Source organism: Polypterus senegalus, chromosome 14, assembly GCF_016835505.1.
Source record: "Polypterus senegalus isolate Bchr_013 chromosome 14, ASM1683550v1, whole genome shotgun sequence".
Taxonomy (NCBI): Eukaryota; Metazoa; Chordata; class Cladistia; order Polypteriformes; family Polypteridae; genus Polypterus; species Polypterus senegalus.
The window spans coordinates 1,755,892-1,770,815 of record NC_053167.1 but is presented as its reverse complement, the minus strand read 5'-3'; the positions used below and the strand labels follow the sequence as shown (position 1 = coordinate 1,770,815).

At 38.8% G+C, this 14,924-nt stretch overlaps 1 protein-coding gene across 1 annotated transcript in view; it reads left to right on the top strand.

Moving 5' to 3' along the window:
• The window catches only part of ada (adenosine deaminase), a 131,412-nt gene that overhangs the window by 91,484 nt on the left and 25,004 nt on the right, over positions 1 to 14,924 (top strand). Inside the window, exon 6 of the mRNA XM_039734502.1 lies at positions 8,921 to 9,045. Coding sequence (XP_039590436.1) covers positions 8,921 to 9,045 — 125 coding nt within the window. The remainder of the gene's footprint in view (positions 1 to 8,920; positions 9,046 to 14,924) is intronic.

Below are 14,924 nucleotides of genomic sequence, written 5' to 3'. Positions count from 1 at the left end.
TTCAAATCCTGAAGTCTGAAGGTGTGATGCAACAACACTAATCACCGCGTTACTCTAATGTAAACCGCAAAACATATTTTATCGTAGTCAAGGAAAACTGAGGTAAAAGACAAAAAATGTCCACTTTATAATCTCTGTTAAACACCATTCAGAAGTTTCCATAAAGATGAAAGGATCTAAAAATATATACATATGCATATTTTTTAGCAAGTTGCCAAGGTTGTATTGCCTTTCAAGGTGAGCGATGGATAGAGAAGCCAGCAGAAATACGGTGTGGCAAACAAACTACTAGCATTAGGATGAAAGGAACTCACTAAAAAGCTAAAGAAGGTCTCTTGATTGATTTAAATCACAGTCACTAGTGACGCCAATTGTTCTAAACATTATGGTGTCCTGAAATAGGGAGACCATGTAGAAAAAGTGTTGTCATTTCTACATGGTGTGACTGAAAGGTATGCAAATTCTCTTAAATGAAAGTCTGCAATGTGCATTTTAATCACGATGTCTGAATTGATTTGTAATTTTAAACTGTGGAGCACAGGGGGAAATCAAGGAAAAATGTGACTTTGTCTTATACATTATGGAGTGCACTGTATAATTTTATAGTTTGATGCCAATACAATGAAGTAATTTGTAGCAATTTTAAATCAGCTTGAATGAATCAACTGAAAATCATCCGTATAATATTGTTGAATACCACCACTGGTGCTGTCTCCTATAGTAATACCAAGACCTGCAGCATTACCTGTAAGCCTTACCTGTAGATGCTTTCCACAGTCCATGGATTTAATTATGCAACACGCTATCCAAGATTATTAATGTGGGATGAAACAACTATTTGTGAAACCACACTAAACCAGGAAACATTCAAAAGAAGTGTTAATTAGTTACCACAATTCTGGAATGTACCATACAGTGGTGTGAAAAACTATTTGCCCCCTTCCTGATTTCTTATTCTTTTGCATGTTTGTCACACAAAATGTTTCTGATCATCAAACACATTTAACCATTAGTCAAATATAACACAAGTAAACACAAAATGCAGTTTTTAAATGATGGTTTTTATTATTTAGGGAGAAAAAAAAAATCCAAACCTACATGGCCCTGTGTGAAAAAGTAATTGCCCCCTTGTTAAAAAAACACCTAACTGTGGTGTATCACACCTGAGTTCAATTTCCTGATTACTGCCACACCTGTTTCAATCAAGAAATCACTTCAATAGGAGCTGCCTGACACAGAGAAGTAGACCAAAAGCACCTCAAAAGCTAGACATCATGCCAAGATCCAAAGAAATTCAGGAACAAATGAGAACAGAAGTAATTGAGATCTGTCAGTCTGGTAAAGGTTATAAAGCCATTTCTAAAGCTTTGGGACTCCAGCGAACCACAGTGAGAGCCATTATCCACAAATGGCAAAAACATGGAACAGTGGTGAACCTTCCCAGGAGTGCCCGGCCGACCAAAATTACCCCAAGAGCGCAGAGACGACTCATCCGAGAGGTCACAAAAGACCCCAGGACAACGTCTAAAGAACTGCAGGCCTCACTTGCCTCAATTAAGGTCAGTGTTCACGACTCCACCATAAGAAAGAGACTGGGCAAAAACGGCCTGCAAGGCAGATTTCCAAGACGCAAACCACTGTTAAGCAAAAAGAACATTAGGGTTCGTCTCAATTTTGCTAAGAAACATCTCAATGATTGCCAAGACTTTTGGGAAAATACCTTGTGGACTGATGAGACAAAAGTTGAACTTTTTAGAAGGCAAATGTCTCATTACATCTGGCGTAAAAGGAACACAGCATTTCAGAAAAAGAACATCATACCAACAGTAAAATATGGTGGTGGTAGTGTGATGGTCTGGGGTTGTTTTGCTGCTTCGGGACCTGGAAGGCTTGCTGTGATAGATGGAACCATGAATTCTACTGTCTACCAAAAAATCCTGAACGAGAATGTCCGCCATCTGTTCGTCAACTCAAGCTGAAGCGATCTTGGGTGCTGCAACAGGACAATGACCCAAAACACACCAGCAAATCCACCTCTGAATGGCTGAAGAAAAACAAAATGAAGACTTTGGAGTGGCCTAGTCAAAGTCCTGACCTGAATCCAATTGAGATGCTATGGCATGACCTTAAAAAGGCGGTTCATGCTAGAAAACCCTCAAATAAAGCTGAATTACAACAATTCTGCAAAGATGAGTGGGCCAAAATTCCTCCAGAGCGCTGTAAAAGACTCATTGCAAGTTATCGCAAACGCTTGATTACTGTTATTGCTGCTAAGGGTGGCCCAACCAGTTATTAGGTTCAGGGGGCAATTACTTTTTCACACAGGGCCATGTAGGTTTGGATTTTTTTTCTCCCTAAATAATAAAAACCATCATTTAAAACCTGCATTTTGTGTTTACTTGTGTTATATTTGACTAATGGTTAAATGTGTTTGATGATCAGAAACATTTTGTGTGACAAACATGCAAAAGAATAAGAAATCAGGAAGGGGGCAAATAGTTTTTCACACCACTGTATATACTCGCAGATAAGTTCTCCTGAGGATAAGTCGGGACCTGATTTTACCGTATAATTTCCGGTATTTTATAATGTCGGTCATATAAGTCGAATGCAGAAAACTCGCGCTATTGGTCCAAGAGATTACGATATGCTAACACCCACCTGAGAGAGTAACCACAGCACACACTGCCTTTTTGTTTCTGTATATTGTGACTACATCACCACACAATAATACCCAAACTATTCCAAAGCTACGTTTGCATTGTTTTGTGTTTTTTGTATCTCACACCCTCATACACCTTTATCGTAAGAGCATCCCTTGTCTACGATGGAGCGTTTGATCAAAAGAAAACATGAAGCTGAAGTCGTTGATGTGGCGAAAGAAATTGGTAACTTCACTGCTGCAACAAAATTCGATGCGTCTGAGAAACTGGTGCGAGATTGGAGGAGGCAAGAATATGTAAAAAAAAGAAAAATTTAAGGGTTGCATTTTTGAACGGGCGTATAAGTCGGGGTGTGATTTTATGATCGATTTTTTGGGTTTCAAGATCCGGCTTATATGCAAGTATATACGGTAATCACGAACAAAAAGAACAAATTCAGAGGAATGTGTAGAGAGATAATATACTGTTGATAAGATGGGACATGAGCAATTCATCTAATGACAAAAGGGTCAACATTTAAAAAACACCTCAATATTTCCTTTCTTACCCTAACCCACTATACAAATATACCTATGAAACGCCATGTATATCTGCTAGTCTACCATAAAAGTTTACATTTGAATTTTGCATTGTGATTTTTTTTCATTTACTGCCCTTTGAATGTATTCCATAGATAAACTTTTGGATTGTTATGCATGTGGTGTGTATTTGTCATTTTCTATGTTTTGTCTCATGTATTCATTCATTGGTTTGCATTTTATTGTCCGTTCACAGTCCATGTCTATATTGTCCGAACAACCTTTGCCTGCTCAATAGAAAATTCATGCCCCCTGCACTTGGTTACCTGTCATAAATGAGTAAAACATCTCTGAGTGCTGAAAATGTGGATCACACCGATTGAATATTGTCCAAAAAAATAGGAAAAGGTCAAAGGTCTCACAAAATGGCTGATAATGTAAGGAGAGGGGAGTTTGGCAGCACAAGAGGGGTGGAAATTTCTGTTTATAAAAATAGAAATGAGGTGGAAGTACAGGGGGGTGAATACTTTCAGCATGAGACTACATTACATAAACTGTGCAATGTTAAAATGAAAAGGTTTTATAAGAATAGCAAACACATTTTAATATTGTTCTTATTTATTAAAACATCCACTCTTTTTAGACTGCAGACAGGCATCCTTTGGCATCCGGCACCAAGACATTAGGAGCAGATCCTTTTAAGTCCTGTAAGTTACAAAGTGGGGCCTCAATGGATCTGCTTTGTTTTTCCAGCACATCTAACAGATGTTTGATCAGATTGACATCTGCGGAATTTGGAGGCCAAGTCAACACAACACTTGGTTTGTCAAACCATTCTTGACCCATTTTTGCAGTGTGGCAGGGTGCATTACTAACATCAGGGAATATTGTTACCATGAAGGGATGTAAGTGGTGTGTAACAACCTTTATTGTCAAAGTAACATCCACATGAATGCCACGACCCAAAGTTTTCCAGTATAACATTACCCGGAGCATCCTAAAGCCTCCACCAGCTTACCATCTTCCAATAGTGCATCCTGCTGCCATCTCTTCCCCAAGTAAATGACGTAAATGCATCCTCCAATTAAAATCATCTAAAAGAAAATGTGATTCATCAGTCTGGGCCACCTTCTCCCATTGCTCCATGGTGCAGTTCTGATGCTTACATGCCCATTGTAGGTGCTTTCAGCGATGGGACATGGCCACTCTGATTTGTCTGTGGTTACACAACCCTATACGCAGCAAGCTGTGTTGCACTGTGTTTTCTTAACACCATTCCCATCATGGCCAGCAATTAAGCTTTTCAGCAATTTGTGCTTCAGTAGCTCTTCTGTGGTAATGAATAAGATGGGCTGGCCTTCACTGCTCACACACATCAATGATCCTTGGGTGCCCACCTGTTGACCAGTTGTCTTTCCTTGGACCACATATGGCAGGCACTAACCACTGCATACTGAGAACACCCCACAAGACCCACAGTTTTGGAGAGGCTCTGATCCAGTTGTCTAGCCATCACAATGTGGGCCTTGTCAAAGTTGCTTGCCCATTTTTCTGGATTCCAACACATGAAGCCTAATATGTTCCATTCCTTGGCAGGTGCCATTATAACAAGATAATCAACATTATTCACTTCACTTGTCAGTGGCTTCAGTGTTGTGTCAGATCAGTGTATTGGTCACACTACCTCCATGCTAAGTTGAGCTGTTGCACAAATCTGAGCCAGTTGGGAGTATAAGCTACCATCCACCTGGGACTTCTTCTTAAACAATACCAACATTTCACTGGCTGATAACAGTCCTCTGACTTTCTCCACAAACCTTCCTATTATACCGTTTAATCCCCACAATAAAGATGAAATGAATGACCAGAGCTGTGTTGTAGCTCCAGTACTACCTACATTCCAAAACCTGATGCCACCCAACAGTTTGATGAACATCTTCCCATAAGCCATAACCTGTGTGGTGTTTCATTGTATCTGGAGTAAGCATTATCAGCATAATCATACCTGCTACCCTAGCAGTCCCCTTTTTTCTCTGTAGTGCTTGTGTTTCCTTCCCTGAAATGAATGAACTCCAGACCTTATTATAATCATGGGCCCTCTTATTGAAAATCTGATATATTGCATCCAAACAGCTGCTTGCCCACAACATCCATTAACAAAACAAGTACCATAGCTAGTCTGTCTCCTGCTGTGTGTGACGGTGCTGGACAGCTCCACACTCCCACTCCTGTTTTGAAAGCCTCTTGTCACCTGTAACGTACCCAAGGGATGAGCCAGCAGATGAGGACACAACACGAAGCAAGGGGTAGGTGCAAAAAGTGCTTTTCTCAAAAACAATTCCAAAATCAATCAGTGTTCAAATAAATAGTGCAGTGCTCCAAATCAATTAAATGAATCTATACTAATAAAAGGCAAAGCCCTCACTCACTCACTCACTCACTCACTCACTCACTCACTCACTCACTCACTCACTCATCACTAATTCTCCAACTTCCCGTGTGGGTGGAAGGCTGAAATTTGGCAGGTTCATTCCTTACAGCTTCCTTACAAAAGTTGGGCAGGTATTTATATCGAAATTCTACGCGTAATGGTCATAACTGGAAGCAGTTTTTCTCCATTTACTGTAATGGAGATGAGCTTCAACGCCGTGGGGGCGGAGTTTCGTGTGACATCATCACGCCTCCCACGTAATCACGCAGTCCATAGAAAACCAGGAAGACCTAAAAAAAGCGGTGAAGAAAACATGCATTATATAATTGAGAAGGCAGCGAAACAATAAGAAGCGAGCGAGTGACATATACAACCATATTCATGACTTCTGCTACTTCGGAAACAAAGCACGATGTAAACCTACACTTTAAATTAAGTTCATAGACAGGCTGCCGCTGGCGTTTGTAATTTAGTGCCTGCCCATATAAGGCCGTTCGTCCGCGGCAATCCAATAGCAAACTCCCACTAAATATTCACGGTTTAAGGACTGTGCTTATGCAGAGGAAGATGAGATGGTCAGGGTGGTGTTTGGTACAAACTCAGCGAAACTGCGAGAGAAAGTTTTAAGTGCCAGGACTAAGGTAACATTAAATACAGCCATGGACATAGCACGAGATGGCACCAGCACAGCTGGGAACCTTCGATGCATGTACACCGAGCGGCTCACGTGAACTGGCGCGTGCACAGATAAAAGCAACAGTTCCAAAGAGCTGAACAAAACCGAATTACACAATTGAAAAGGCAGCAAAAATATGAAGGCGTCTGATACATACAAGCATATTCATAAATCCAAAACAAAGCACACGTTGGAAAAAGTCAATGTCCCGCTAAAGGAAGACAGTGTAAAAAAAAAACGTGCATGCAGTGTGTCAGGTCTCAGATAAAGAAGAAGAATAGCTGTTTATTGATGCAGTAAGAAACGAATCGATGAATGAAACCTGTCATCTTTACACCGATTGACAAACACGGAATGTAACTTGAACACAACACATCCTACAAATACGAACCTGATTGAAAGAAATAATGATAATCAAATCCTTGATGACAGCAACACTCAGTAACACCCACAAAACAAATACTGTATATTGACAGTCATGTTACGTTATTTTTAAAATGTTCCCTTTTCTTTTCATAGCTTTTTAACACACTACTTCTCGCTGCGATCGCGGTATATATATATATATATATATATATATATATATATATATATATATATATATATATATATATATATATATATATATATATATATATATATATATATGTATATATATATATATATATAACCCGATCTACATACTCGAATAATGGATACTTTATTCGCCATCAATGATTGTTTTGGTAAAGCCATACTCAGTGTATTCATTAGATGAACGGTAAAAAAGTAAGAGCGAGGAAGGATGACTTATTGAGGCATGCAGGCTGTAGTGCGCGTCAACTCTATCTGAATTGCGCGATCACATTTGAAAAATATATCAAGTTCTATTTAGTCCATATGTGTCAAACTCAAGGGCCGCGGGCCACATCCGCCCGGCGTGTAATTATATCCGGCCCCGAGATCATTTTATATACTGTATTATTGTTATTAAAGCCCGGGTATATGAAGCGCTGGTAACACAATAAACTACAGATCCCATAATGCAGCGCTTCAGCTGCCTTGCCGAACACTTACCGAGTTAATCAAGTTATTGCGAAGCTAGCTCACACGATGCTGAAGAGAAAAGTTGATTCTGAAAATAGAGCCTTTAAAAACCGATGGGAGGCTGAGTATATGTTTACTGAACCCGTGTGTCTCATTTGTGGAGCTAATGTGGCTGTAATTACAGAATTTAATCTAAGACGGCACTACGAGACAAAACATCAGGTTAACCTGAATGCAATGCAGAAGATACAGAAAGCAGCATAATTAAATAAGAATCTGACACTTCAGCGGACGTTTTAACCCGTGCACAATCAAAAAAGTGATTTCAAGTGAAGCTGCTTTTATGGGAGACACAAATGCACCAGTGCACCTTGCCTCACTTTCCCTGTTGCCAAGTAATGTTGAACCAAGTCGTCACTACGGTGTTCCCAAATACGCACTTTTTTGATAAACTGAGCGCACTGAGTTTGCACGGCGCTTTGGTGACTTCGAAGAACAAAAAAAGTCCGTCTACATGCGGCTCGAACCTTATGCATGCATTATGTTCATAATATCCACGCAGACTTGCACGTAAGAGCGGGAGTTATCCGTTTTAACAAGCAGCGTATTGCACTGATACGAAATAGCTGTGTGTGTATATATGTAGATATGTATGTATATGTATATATATGTTTATATATGTGTGTGTGTATGTATGTATATATATATGTATTTGTGTGTGTATGTATGTATGTGTGTATGTATTTATGTGTGTGTGTATATGTATGTGTATATATGTAGATATATATATGTATATATATATATATATGTGTATATGTATAGATATGTATATATATATATATGTTTATGTATGTGTGTGTAAATATATATATATATATATATATATATATATATATATATGACAACAACACTCATCACTCACAACAGTGACAAAACAATTACATTGACAATCATGTTACGTTATTTTCAAAATGTTTCCTTTTCTTTTTCATTGCTTCTTTAACACACTACTTCTCTGCTGCGAAGCGCGGGTATTTTGCTAGTTATCCATAAAAAGAAGTTAAAATCAATTAAATAAATATTCTTTCTAGAACGAGTTTAAAAAAAAGCACAGGCAGGAATCCTCCCTACATAAACACAGTACCCGGCACACAGTAGAGAAGACGTCCCACTGACAGGCACAGCCAACACTCTTCCGCAGGTCTGTCGTTCCATGGATACAGCAGGACTCCCAATCCGGACCCAAGGCTCCTGTCCCCCATTGGCTGTGGCGCTCACAAATGGGGCTCCCAGACCGAGCCGAGCCTCACTCTGTCCATCTCCCACTGCCTTCCCAGACTTCTGTGGGAGCGAGCAATTCCCTGTGATGCTCAGCTATTGCCCTCGAGCTCAACTATGCCTGACCACACCTTGCTAGTCTGACCTACTGCTACAATTGGAACTCCATTGTATTAAAAGGTAAAAGGGAGTGCTCTGGGGTCATTTAACATTGAAGAGGTGTGAATTTAGGACACTGACTCTTAAACCACAGGTAAATATGAATATGAGGAATTGGCTCAAAGCGTCCACAATATAAAGTGTCCAAACTTGATTCTGTCATGTGCAGACTGGTCGGAGGAGGTGGTGGAGTTGTGCAAGAAGTACCGCGATGAAGGAGTAGTGGGTATCGATCTGGCTGGAGATGAGTCTTTGAATTGTGAAGCTTACCCTGGTCACAGAAGAGCATATGAGGTGAGTATGTAATGTGACTGTTTGTTTTTATTTTTGCTGTTCGGAGTATGGGTGTACCTGCAAAATCCTACCCTTTAAATCAAATTCACTTTGCAGTCTGTTAAGGGCTTGTCATACTTGAGCCAACATTTATTTTGGAAACACTGATAGTAAGAAAACATCATAAAAGACTGCAATAGTGGACAGTGCTGTTCATCCCTCTTAAGTCTTTTAGGATTTGGTACAGTGGTCTTTATGTCCGTATAAAAGGTTTCTGCAAACTTTGAACTTGGATCCTACATTTATGCATTTAGGGAGAATTCAACCTCACAGAAACAGTAAAAATGTTCCTTCAAAACAACTACAATGTCAAAGGTAAGCATGTGAACCCTTTGGAATGACCTGGTTTTCTGCATTAACCGTCCATAGAGTGTAAGTCGCAAGTACAGTAACATACAAAAATAGCACAGAAATAATTATAATCTTTCATGTCTGTATTGAACATATTCATCAAACAGGCATAGTGTGCCATGGAAAATGTAAGTGAACCCTTGGATTCACCTCCATTGGCAGCACTAACCTCAAACAAGTGCTTCCAGTACCTGTGAATTTGGGAGGAATTTTGTGGACCATTCTTCATTACAGAACTTTTTCAGCTCAACCATATTAGAATGTCTGCTGTGAACAGCTCTTTTAGTCACACCATCTACTTTGAGTGAAGGTCTGGATTCTTGACTAGGCCTCCCCTAAAAGGTGGATTTTCTCTTTCTGTAGCCATTCTGTAGCAGATTTACTTCAATGTTTAGAGTTCCTGTTCTGTTTCATTTTCAAACTTCTACTGAGCTTCAGCTGGTGGACAGCTACCCTGATGTTAACCTGTCGGATACTTTGATAAATTTTGGGAATTCATTTGCTCCTCAAGGATGACAAGCTACCCCCAAGTCATGATGCTTGCTCTACCATACTTCATCATTGGGGTGATGTTTTCATGTTGGAATGCGGTGCTCTTTTTATACCATACATTCTGCAATATATTTTTTCAGAAGATTTCAGGCTCCATTTTATCAGTTCTCAAAACATTTTCCAATAAAGGTGGTCTTTCACAAGCTTCAGGTGTGGAGCAATTTTTTTTTTTTTTTTGGCGCGCAAGCTTCCTACTTTCTCTGCTGTTCTTTTACTGGTTTTCTGTGGTGGCGATCTGCGCCACCACCACCTGATCAGGGCACCATTCAGTCTCTACATTGATGGATTGAAGGCCAGATGTCTACATGACCATCATCATCTAATTCTTCCACATGAAGCCTGAAAACCATGAGGACTGATTGAGATCATTTTTGTTAGGTAGAATGAATTCCCAGTGGGTGGTCTCGTAGCCTCGGAACCCCTGCAGATTTTGTTTTTTTTTTTTTTTCTTCAGCACTCTGGAGTTTTTTTTTTTGTTTGTTTGTTTTTCTGCCCTCCTTGACATTTGACTTTACTGTATTCTTTGTTACTTAGTATAAGCTAATCTTTTTTTTTATATTTTATGTCTTGTAAAGCACTCTAAGCTTTATCATTTGTATAAAACCATGCTCTATAAATAAATGTTGTTGTTAGATGTTCTGTTATGGACATCTTGCCTGTTCAGCGTTTAGAATATGGCAGACTCATAAAGAGCAATGTTAATCTGTTCTAATAAACCCTTTAAGCCTTTAGCTGTTTCTCTAAAATTCTGTTTTTTACCTCATTGAGATATTCTATGTGGTGCATATTGAGCCATCTTGGCTGGGCACCCACTTCTAGGGAGAGAAGCCATAGCTACAAGTCATCTCCATTGATACACACCTTGTCTGACTGTGGACTGACGAATATCAATCTCTTTGAAATGAATTTGTGACCTTTTCCAGCTTTATGCTCATCAACAATTCTTTATCGTAGGTCTTCTTTTCTGCAAGGCCTGCTTCACATCAGCAGATGCTTCTTGTGAACAGCAAACTCAAAATATTTCAGTACTTTGTATTGGTTAAAATATCTCTAAGCTACGCCTACAATCTCATTTCATTTTTTGGATGCCAGGTTTGCCAACTCCTGACTCCAGTTAGCTTTTCTCAACATCATTGGCTTAGGATGTTTACATACTTTTTCCACGTTTGAATAATGTAAAGTAAACCTTTTGCCATTCACAGGGGTTAGGGGCACAGGACCCCCTGCAAATGTGAAAATCCGTGAATATGTTTTTGGTCTTTGATCTCTGCAAATTTCTAGGTTTATTGCACTAAATTAGATGCAAAAAGTTATGTGAAACATGAAATAGAACAATCACTGCACAATCAAATCACTTGTGTAAGACTGGATGGCGAGACAAACGTGTGGCATCCCCCAGACAAAGTGTGTAGTTCAGCGGTTCCTTAGTGAACTAGAACTTTTTATGAAATTTAAATAATAATAAATATGATAGTCCACTTTCTGATTTTATAAAATTTTAATTATAATAATAACCCTGACAGTCCTGTTTCTCTTTTTATAAAATTGAAATTATAATAAACCTGACAGTCCAGTTTCTCTTTTTATAAAATTTAAGTTATTATAACAAACAAACCTGACAGTCCAGTTTCGCGTTTTATAAAATTTAAATTATAATAAACCTGTTATAAAATTGAAATTATAATAAACCTGACAGTCCAGTTTCTCTTTTTATAAAATTGAAATTATAATAAACCTGACAGTCCTGTTTCTCTTTTTATAAAATTGAAATTATAATAAACCTGACAGTCCAGTTTCTCTTTTTATAAAATTGAAATTATAATAATAAACCTGACAGTCTAGTTTCACGTTTTATAAAATTTAAATTATAATAATAAACCTGACAGGCCAGTTTCGCGTTTCATAAAATTTAAATTATAATAATAAACCTGACAGTCCAGTTTCGCGTTTTATAAAATTTAAATTATAATAATAAACCTGAAAGTCCAGTTTCACAGATGAAGATGATGATGGTGTTATAAAATGAAATCTCCTGTGAACAACCCCCTTAAATGATTTCTTCTGCCATGACACCAGTTTAAGTGAAGATTTGAAGTCGGAAGCACTCCCAGATGAAGGCGTTTTTCCAACCCAGATAAAAATCAGATGAACAAGTGGGCACAGGACATCAATGCAGAGAAAATTGTAATCCACTTGTGTAGTAAAACGTTGAAATAAAAGACCCCACTCATTGCGTTCCTGACCGGCCTCTTATGACTCACTTTTAATCCAGTAGCCCTTGTGGCACCGGTCAAAACTGCCCAATGGCTTTTAGGAAGATGTCATTTGAAACTGGACTGTGTCGTGATTGTTTGTCATTTTGTGCTTAGTTTTGTTTTTGGGACTTCTTTTGTAATTGTAATATTAATCATTATGATTTTTGTTACCATGCATAAACACACAAACTTTATTAATAATTAAACCCACAAGTTGAACAATACAAAAGTATGTAAAATATTAAACTAGACAGTGTTTGTTCATTGTTGTAGCTTAGATGAAGATAAAACCATCTTTTAAGACAAATATATACATAAATACTGTCAATTATGAAGGATTCAGACTTTTTCTTGGTACTCTATACCCAGCCATGCGAGTCTAAAAACACAAGAAGCGATCACAGAGCACAGGTCGTCGCTTGTTCCCTTTTCACCCTGCAGTCCAGATTTTGCTCCATGAACTTTACACGTCACTGTCAAAGATGCCATCCATGGGAAATGAGGACAAGATGATTAAAGAAATGAAGGAGTGGCTGTAAGAAGAGGATACAGATTACGACAAAAAGAGTAACAAGCACTTTGAGTGAAGCTATAGAAGTTGACGGATTATGTAAAAACTTGGGGAGTGTACCAAATACATCTAATTATCCTATGGGTATGTGTAAATAATTTTATAATAAATTGCTAAGAATAACATATTTGTGCTGTAAAATTTTTAAATTGTAAAAGTTATATTACACACACTCAGTGCTGCCGTAGATTGCCTTCATGTGAAATAAATAACAGCATTTATCGCAGGTTTACAACTTGTCACCACAGTTAATAGGTCATTAACACCACGCCATTGTGATACTGAAAGAAAAGTCCAAAGTGCACATGAATGTGCTGAGCCAGCAGTATGTCACTTGAGAAGACAGCAGGGTGAAGCTGCTCTCATTTGTCTTCAGGAGTTTCATGTTTAGAGAATGTGTTTGCCCTGCAATAAAACTAAGGAGTCCATGGGTTGTGATCGCAATAAGGAAAATCAGTGTATTTTGATTTACTCCTCAGTACTGCTTCCCAGAGTTGGGGCTTTTCATATCAGTAGCAAACAAGGAACTTTCTGAGTTTATCAGTCGTACCAAAGTTTATTTTAGAAAACAAACTGGGACATAATTAGCTAAATGTGAGAGACCAATCCTGGACCAAAGCAAACACTATAAAACCGTTGGTGAAAAAAATTGAACGTTACTCATTGCGTAATCCTCACGTCAGATCACCCAGCCGTATCCTTATGATGTGGAAAAGGCATGAATTTTTGCTAAAATATTGTTAAATAGATTCTTCTAGGAAATAGTAAGTCTTCGATTCAAAAGCTTGATCCTTTGTGAACCTGTTTCCTCTGCACACATTGCACCGATTTTCCAGAAGTATTTATTTAACAATAATTTTAATTGTATGTGTTTTACTGGTTTACCTTCTTAAACTGGGGGTCATGGGTTGCTACCTTTTTTGGCTTCATCGGGTCGTGACTCCCTGTCATATTAAATGGGAAAGGGGAGAGTACAGTTTGGGAATTGTTTTATGGCAGTTTGAGGAATCAACATTGCTCCGTTATGATTGTCGAGGGTGATACTTCAAGGGGGACTCCCACCTCCAATCTGGTGGTCTCTGTGGATTGGGTCTCTAAAGACACTAACAAGGACAAGATTATCGCAAGAATAAAAAGTTTAAGGAACACTGAAATACACAATGGGTGGCACGGTGGCTCAGTGGTAGCGTTGCTGCCTCGCAGTTAGGAGACCCGGGTTTGCTTCCCGGGTCCTCCCTGCATGGAGTTTGCATGTTCTCCCCGTGTCTGCCTGGGTTTCCTCCCACAATCCAAAGACATGCAGGTTAGGTGGATTGGCGATTCTAAATTGGTGTTTGTGTGTGTCCTGCGGTGGGTTGGCACCCTGCCCAGGATTGGTGCCTGCCTTGTGTCCTGTGTTGGCTGGGATTGTCTCCAGCAGACCCCCGTGACCCTGTATTCGGATTCAGCGGGTTGGAGGATCGATGGATGAACTACACGATTTTTAACAAGTTGTTTTTTGTAACGTGCGTAATGTTAGATTTTTTGATGGACATTTTTATATTGTTGGCTAATGTCTATTCTGTCAGAAAGTTTGTTATCTCCATTCTCCAAGAAAACATGAGATTAAAAAGTTTATTCAGCCATCAATACAATCTACATGGAATAAGTAAAATACAAAACTATAAATTTTTGGGGTTGATTATTCCTTTAAGTGGTAAAAGTGAAATGTGATTATAGATCAAATGAACTATATAAAGTTTGTGTGGTGTAAAGTATAAACAATGTACAAAGTTTAAAAAGAACCTACTGATCTGGGTTTTTTGAGGACGTGGTTATGTTCTTAAGTAAAGCTTTCCGTTGTGACAGATAGGGGCACTGTCGTCCCCTTGAACCCTCAGACAATGCGTCAGACACCAGAAAAAAGTCCAAATAATTATTTTATTCATACAAATACGTGCACAAGCACCTCCACCTTCACTATACAGTACTATAATAAATCAATAATACAATTCTCAATAATCAAATCCTCCAATCCACCCAGCAGCAGAAGTCACCCTTCCTTCCAACTTGGCTCACTGCTGGGGTCTCCCACAGTCCTTTTAAAGTCTTTGACCCGGAAGTGTTTTTGT